This window comes from Pleurodeles waltl, chromosome 12, assembly GCF_031143425.1.
Source record: "Pleurodeles waltl isolate 20211129_DDA chromosome 12, aPleWal1.hap1.20221129, whole genome shotgun sequence".
NCBI lineage: Eukaryota > Metazoa > Chordata > Amphibia > Caudata > Salamandridae > Pleurodeles > Pleurodeles waltl.
In genome coordinates, this window is record NC_090451.1 from 420,908,991 (window position 1) to 420,917,330 (window position 8,340).

The following is an 8,340-nucleotide window of genomic DNA, read 5'->3' on the forward strand; positions in this document are numbered from 1 at the left end:
TCACTCTCAGATATCAAGGGCCTTCACAAAAAAGTGGAACTAAGTCAAGGTACTAAACCGCAGAAATAAATTAATTTAACAATTGAACAATTTTACATATATATACAGCAATGATCTCTATTTGCCAATACAAATCACTCTGTTAACGAAAGAACCAACAGATTCCAGTAGATACTCATCTTATTCTTCAAGGAATGCTTAGAAATGTTACCAGTGCCATACAGAGATATCACTATGAATGCAAAAAACTCACAATTTTGCAAAGTCTTCAAATAAATAAACAAAATGACAATATATGTTGAGATGCCCATGTTCTTTGTAATTGATCTTTTTGGGAATTGCTAGTGACAAAATGTGCCATGTGATGCTGCTACCTGTCCATGAACTGCTGGATGCCGTTAAACCTACTTTCAAACAGTGTCCTGCAGAATGGGGAGCACAGATGACAGATTAGCGTTTAGAAACTTAAATGCAAAAACAGTATGTCACAATGCCTTCGGACATGACAAAGAGCAGCAAATGGACTTAGCATTTAAATGCTTTAAGAGTGGAATTCACTTTTAGGCCATGGCCCTTGCTGAGGCCCTGCAAGCTATTTTCCAGCTTTGAAAACTTATGGATCCAATCACACACTGAAAGGCTGTAGTTGGGGTTAACCACTATATAAGATGCATCACATGAGGGATGTCACTCTATAGTACACATTTTCATTTGTTATGTTTCTTTTAAGCCAGTGTTGTGAAATAAACACAGGAAACTTGATGACTGTCTTCACTTTCTTTTTATTAAAAGGTTAGATCTGCCTGTAAAAATGTTTAATTACACTGTACATCTGTATCACACGGTCAAAGCTGGTTGCTTTCCCTTTGCAGGTACAGAATCTTTGCTACAGAGATTAGCAGCACTTTCTCCAATACCACTATCCCTTTCACTTGAAAAATTCAATTCAATAAAAAATATCAACATTTCAATTTGAACTCCATGGAGAACAGACTTTTGAGAGTCAGAAAATGCTTTTGGCGTGTACATAGTTTTTCCTTTGTTTACATTAGATGATCCTGCTGTTTTTTTTTCTGTGCATATTTAATGGAAGACAAGATAAATTTACATGAGCAGGTAACTTTCTGATCAACCATGTGTAATCAGATTGCATTGTAATTATACATTACCTACAATGTAGGTTAAAGTGAACTGGAATATGGGATTGTGGGCCTTCATTTAGCATGTGGTGCAAAACGAATGATTAAATGTTAATGAGGAAAGCTTTTGCAGTGATCTAAAGTAGCAAAGTAAAAAACAATATTCCATAGCGATGGTTAGCCATATTAAACTTGCCTGCAGTGATGGGCTATCATTAGGCAACATTCTACCTATACTTGTGTCTAACCTTTTATACAAATTATACTCTAGGTTGTCTTCATCGAATTCCATAATATGCAAAAATTGACAGTGCAGAGGAAATTTAATTTTACAAGTTATTATATGGTTCAGGTTTGAAGGCGTGTCATTTGCGAAATCTCTGCAAATGGATTGTATTCCTGGATGTAACAGGCTAGGTTGGTGTTCATTGCTCGTTCTGTGTATGTTTAACTACAACAGCTAAAACCACCTTTTTTTAGTTTTGTGTGATTTATTTTCTAAGCCAACAAAGGCTAGCCACAGAAATTAGATAGTCACACTATTGCATCATGTCAATTGAATCCGAAAGGTAGACTTTGCCATCAATCGTCCTGGAGACCATAATGCGTCAAAGTAATTCACTTTGAACTGCCTGATTTTTAACTGATCACTGATGATCAGCGAAAGGGGTATTTTGCAAAGTACAAGAAATTTAAGTAAAAACTGTCAATAAAAAGCTGGGACGAAATATGTTATTGACATGTATAAAGGGCAGGTCATATTATACCCCAATTATTGCTTTATAAAATAAATTAATGTCTGAAAAATATTTCCAGTTATCATATGCTTGCAAGAGTGAGTCTTTTATTTGGGCATCTCTCTGGATGTTATCGATATGTGAACATATATGTTCACAAACAGATGACTTTTTAGATGGACATGTTCAAAAAAGTAGAATGTCTGAAATAGTCAAGGTTATGGGTACACAGGCAAGGAAATACACTCTGCCCTTGCTGTGTTACTATGGGATTTATTCAGCTCCACTGTCCGATGCCTGATGGCTTAAAATGTGGAGCAAAATAGAATATAAAGGTGCAGGTTGTACGCAGTGAAGACTCTTAAACTTTTCCACCTCATTAAATTACTCTGAGATATCTTCATATGTCATTTATGTGGCCTGTGGATTGGTCATGTTGTCACCAAACTAAGATTACAGTCTACATGCAATACATGTACAAATTATGTAATTTCGTTTTCCAGTCTGTATACATGTGAACCCAGTATAGATTCAAAACCTGCATTTTGCTTTTGTACGCTGGATGACCTTTTAATAAAACCATAAATTTGCAAGTAAGAGAAAGCACATAAAATCAACACCATATTAGTAACTCAACGTATAAAACAATTTTGCACAGCAAAATATTTGAGAAAAGAAAAAGATCTGTAAAGGTGGTTTTATATTTATTGTGGTATCCTTTGCTTTCCATTTTAAAATACAGAAAGGGTATAAATCCCTGAACATAATTTTTTACTGATTATTGCCTTTATGTATGTGGAATTTGTGAATTACAGAAAATCCAGTTCTGAACCACAATACAACTGTAAAAAAATCTGCATCATCTTAAACTGTGCAGTAATGCCATTTGTAACTGCATAAAACTGTGTTAGCGTTCTAAACATGTTTGCAATGGTTTATTGTATGCTTATAGGTTATATCTTAGTGCAATTCAGTCCCAAATACTTCAGTTTTGAAAAACAAAAAACATACATTTTGAATGTAAAATACCCCCATAAATATAAACTGGGGTGCCCCTTTTTTAATACTTTGGTTTTCAAATACAGTCAGTGGTATAGCAAGAACTACACATACCCAACTTATGTTTAGGTTGCAAGCACATGCTGCATAAACTACTTTTTTAACAGCCCGTTTCAAATTCTACCCCTTAACATCACAACAGTAAACGATTTAGTGCATCAATCTTAAAAAAAAGTCTACATCTAAACAGATCTAACGTTTTTCAAATGTTTCTATAACATTCCTTTATCTGTAGCATATACATTTTAAAATGGCCAACAGATTGTAAGAAAACTAAATTAAATTATGGCCTATGAGACAAACCCATAACATTCCACATTTGACAGAAACCAAATGCAAAAAAATGGGGCAGATCTTTAAAAAAATAAGTTTTAGACTGTTCAGGCAACATGATGGTGTGGGTGCCACAATGAGAACTTGTTCTTTTGAAACACGCTCCAAAGTTCTGTTTTTTGCCACATTAAATTATCAAAATCCATATTGGACATATTTTGATAAAACACTTTCAGTGCATTTACATGGAAGTCTGGGGATTTTGCATAACTCAAAACAGTTCAGAAAGACAGATGCAAAGTTTCACAGAGAGGATCTGAGCTGCACTTTTTTGCTTTTAAACCAAAAAAGTGGTGAGGCATTTAAAGAAAAAAGGATGGATGCCATGCCATACAAGTCTTTAAACAGTCAATTTCCCAAGCAAAATGAAAACAAAGAAAAAATCTCAATAATTAAACCGTACATGTCCAGCATGCAGGGCTTTTTAATAATATAATGTCTCCTTTGTCATAAAGTCTTTTCTTTCAAACATCTATAGTCCATTGCTGCTAAAAAAAAAATAGCAAGCATAATGCATGAGATGATTATGGTGTTGTAATTGGAAAATAAAGTCTTACTTTTGGCAGAACCAGGGCCAAAAACTCACATGTACATCGAAGGGTTGCTGCAAAGTTGAATTTGGCAGGTTGATCTAGTTTCTAGTTCTTTTAGCACACAAAGGGCTAGAAGGGTGTGAATTCATCAAGCGCAGTTTAAAATTTTCACATTCTGCTAGCTCAAAAATCTGTCAAGGAGAGCTCGGGAGGTCCACTTTGGGAGGTCGGGTTGGTCACACTGAGAGGTCTTGATGGTCACATATGATGTTCAGCGTAGCCCATAAAACAGCTCTGGATAGGTTCGCTGAGAGACCAGGTTGCCTGGATCAGGGTGGCCACATGAAGTGCTCAAAAGGTGGCCAGACCAAGGTGGCCAAATGAAGTGCTCAGGCTAGTAGGGTAGCAGTGTCAGAATGGTCAGGTGGAGAGATGAGGTGGTTCTCGCTGTGAAGGGAGTATTTTTTTTTTTTTTCTATTATTCTTTTTCATTAACAAAGTTAGCTCCAACTTTATGAACTTTAGCGGATGGCCAGTTTCAAAAAGAGCGTCAATTGACCAACTGAGTGCTGAGGCTGGTTCGATCATTACAAAGCAAGCCAAATTAAAAAAAAAATAAGTACGAAAACAAAAAGAACTGTCATGGTAAAAAAAATCAATATGAGAAGCTTTAAAAAAGCCCAACAACTCATAAAGTATATTAAGTTCTGTTTTTGTTTTATTTTAATTTTAAAAAATGGAAAAATTCAGAAGTGACAAGCTTGGTTCGGGATCAACCCCCAGCCAGGGTGCGAGGAGGGTGTGTACTGGGCACTCACATGAAATATTCGGGCGAGGAGGGGTTTTCGGTGCTGCTGGCCGAGCCGCGCTCCCGGAAGCCGTTGCTGAGCAGCTTCTCGTACTTGTCCTTGTAGGCGTCGCGCTCCCGCAGCAGCCGGGAGATCTCGGCCTTGAGGTGCTCCACCTGCTGCAGCAGCTGCGTCTTCTCCGACTCCAGGACGTGGCGCTGCTGGACTCGCTTGAAGCGGCAGGACTGCGCGTAGCCGCGGTTCTTCAGGGTGCGCCGCTTCTGCTTCAGCCGGATCACCTCCTCCTTGCTCACCCCGCGCAGCTGCCTGTTCAGCTCCCGCACAGACATGCTGACCAGCTGGTCGTCCGAGAAGCGGTCGTCCAGGTGCAGAGAGGATCCCCCGCCGCCGTGGTGGGAGTGGAGCCCAGCCAGCAGCGACCCCCCGCCGCCTCCAGGGGGCTGCTGCTGCCCGCTGCCCGGCTGGTGCTGGTGGTGGCCGCCACCGGGCAGGTGGTGGTGGTTGTGGTGATGGTGGTGGTGGTGCGGTGCCCCGTTCTGTGCTGCGGCGGCTGCGATCACCGCTGACACCACGGCGGCTGCCGAGCCCATCTCCTCTCCGGCCATGGGGGCGCCGGGGAATTGCTGCCCTCCCCGGCCGAATCCATCGTAGCCCTGGAGTTGCTGTTGCTGCTGGGGCGGCGGTGGTGGGTGGTGGTGGCCGCCGTTGCTGATTAGTGCCTCGACCGCGTCCTCCGGGCTGAATCCGAGAGCCTCGGGGTTGAGCTGCTGCGGGTAGCCGGTCATCCAGTAGTAGTCTTCGAGGGGACTCTTCTGGTCGCTGCCGGAGCCTGGGCTGGGCGCCGAGAAGCTCGGCGAGGGGGGCACCGAGCTGCAGGGCGTGCTCATCGGGGTGGACGAGAGCGATCCCCCGGCGATCAGACGGCCGCACTGGCTGATGATGCGATCGCTCTCCACCGGCTCCTTTTTCACTTCAAACTTCATCAGATCGAAGTCATTAACATATTCCATGGCCAGGGGACTAGTGGGCAGGTCGGAGCTGGCCATTGCCAGGTCTGATGCCATCCCCGCGCTGCTGACAGCCCTCCAGGAGGGGTGCAGGGGGGCAGCCACCACCGGCCCGCTCCACTAGCACTTTTGGGTGCTCGTTCCCCCTTTTTTCCTTCAGTCTTTACCGAGTCTTTGGAGGTCTCTCAGGAAAGGCTGGTCCCACCGCAGAGTCTTTCGCACAGAAGCATCAACGCTGCACTTTCTCTCCCAGTGCAGTGAAGGCTGCCTCGAGAGCTGCAGCTGGAAGTTCAGATTTAGTTAACACTTCATGCCGTTTTCACCCCCCTCTCTCCCAGGCTGCAAAAGTTGCCAGGAGAGATACAGTTGCAATAGGGGCGGGCAGAGGAGAGCAAAACAAGTTCACGAGGAGTGCGAAAAACAGCGAATTGCTACAAGAAAGCCCAGGGTTATTTTAAAGTGATCCCCCAACAGGAGAGTTTAAAAGCATTGCTGAGTTTTATAGCTGCTCTGACGTCGGGTTTCAAATGGGAAATTGACTCCGGCTCGGGGCCAATGGGCGGTCGGGATCTGGCCCGGTCATTAGCATAATGCTCGAGAAACAAGGAAACTTTCCGAGCTGTCGATCAGGGTCGATCAGCTGACTGTCAGCCGGGACCGGCACTTATTAACCCTTTCGGGGTGCAGCATCCGCACGCGTATTGTACCCAAGGACGCCGGGGGACAGGGGGAGCTGTTCTGCTGCAACCCAAAAGCCTGCGCACCATCCATCTTTACTACACTTTACAACGTGCTGCCAAAACGCGCTCATTTATCACTTTATATGGCAAAAATATCCTGTATTGTGTCTCTGTACACGTACTATCTGCACACGGTAACTGCATTCGGTTTATTTGCCATCATCTGTTTTTTTTTTTTTTGCTTCACGTTTTAGTGCACTCAGTCTCCCCGTTTGTCTTGGGGTATTATGTGCACATATCGGATTCTTTGCATCATAAATTGCAATGTAAACGTGGAAACACTTTACCGCCAAATTCCATTAGGAATACGAATAAACGGCTCGCGTGCTCCCTCCAAAAGATATCTTTTAAAACGGCTCCTTTATGTATCAACGTTTTGGCTGTGGGGTTCTGCGAGAGAGACCCCTAAAGGCATCATGTAAAGGAATTTTGCCAAGACAAGATCGGCAGCGCTCCTGTGCTGGTCGTGGCCATGTAGATATGGGGTTAATTCAAAGCTGAGCTGCCCGCGAAGCTCCCCTCTTGCCTACGGGGGAGGGTTCAAGGCGCTCTAAGCAGAGTGCATGGATTTATGGCGCACCCTGTCCACCTTACCCAATGAAGAATAGGGTAGCACTGCTAATGTTTTAATCACTCCCTGATCGGTACGTTTTATCGTCCCACGAAGCTGACGAACGTTTCCCTACCTACCAAGGATGACCTTGGCACTGTGACCCCTAAGGAAAGCTACTGTCAAGCACCACATGGCCAAGAAGTTAGTTCTTAGGGCCATGGTCATGCACTCTTCACGTCTAAACGCTATTAAGAAAGAAGAACAGAGCCTCTCTCTTTCATAAGCTTCAAACCGCTTTAATTGCGGCCTGGTAGTTTTTTTTTACTTAGATAAAGGTGTATATTGATATTTTGCTACAGGAATCTGCTGTTTGCGTGCTCCTTTGCAGACTATCTACTCTGGGTTTTGGAGCCCTTTACCCATTAGACAAACCCGTTCTGTGCACGCTTAAGGCGGTGTAAAGTCTGCTCCCTGTGTGTTTCCTGTGAGCTGATTTGCACGGACCTATGTTGCTGCTTATGTTACGAGCGAGAACAACCTTACTTTGTTTGGTGTGTTCACCTCCCAGACACACACCCCTCGTGGCACAAACACCTCCGGAACTCTTCTCAGTGCCCACCACCCACCACACTGACACGTGAATGCATGTTTCTCGGCTGCCTGAATTTTGGCTTTGGTTTTATTTGCTGAGGTGGGAGTTGTCATTGACAGAAGCACCCGACTTGTTGTTTTAAACAGAGTAAAGGGGTAACTGCTTAAATAACACTACCCTCTGATGAGCATATGCCGCATCAAAAGCTAGCTTTAGTTCTCGAGTTAAGACGCACCTTTGTGTGAGCAGCTGACACACGTGACAGGATCTAGAAGTGCACCCGGAGCGCGGTTTTAGGAGGGTTGTGGTACTGGCTCTGCTTAGTTAATTTCATACAGCACGGCTGAAAGTCGATTACCCTCCCCTCCCCCGTTTTCTTGTAAACCTTCACAGTATGAGATCCAGCGAAAGAGCGAGAAGACAATATTCTATTGTGTCCTAGCTGGTTCACGCCTCCACAGCGCCACCTATTGGCCGCTGGTGGTCTCTTGGTTCCAGTCCAGGCACGCAGCAACCCTGGAGTTAGTTAAAGGCTTCGGTTAGTGCACCTTGAAGACAATGGGACTTGCTGCTGTGTACCCTAATCTCTTTCTGTTGGTTAAAAAAAAAAAGAAACATTTATTCCAGGTACATGGAGACGAAGGCAGAAATAATTAGCACTCACCTTAAATGTTTAAGTGATATGTCAATGAAAAATGCAACTTTTATATATCAGACTTCAATAAAGAGAAGGAAATGTATTAATCTATCTGCCTGTTTTCTATTTTTCTTTTCTGGCATATCTTGCAGGCATATCAGAAGAGTTGAATTTGTGTACGTCAGCTCGGCAGTAAGAAGG

General features: G+C 43.5%; 1 protein-coding gene across 1 annotated transcript; it reads right to left on the reverse strand.

Moving 5' to 3' along the window:
* Positions 1-762: 762 nt before the first annotated feature.
* MAF (MAF bZIP transcription factor) lies at positions 763-6,138 on the reverse strand. Its single transcript, XM_069216861.1, has one exon. It carries the CDS (start codon positions 5,672-5,674, stop codon positions 4,616-4,618), a length of 1,059 nt encoding a protein of 352 aa, XP_069072962.1. The 5' UTR covers positions 5,675-6,138; the 3' UTR covers positions 763-4,615.
* Positions 6,139-8,340: the final 2,202 nt, after the last annotated feature.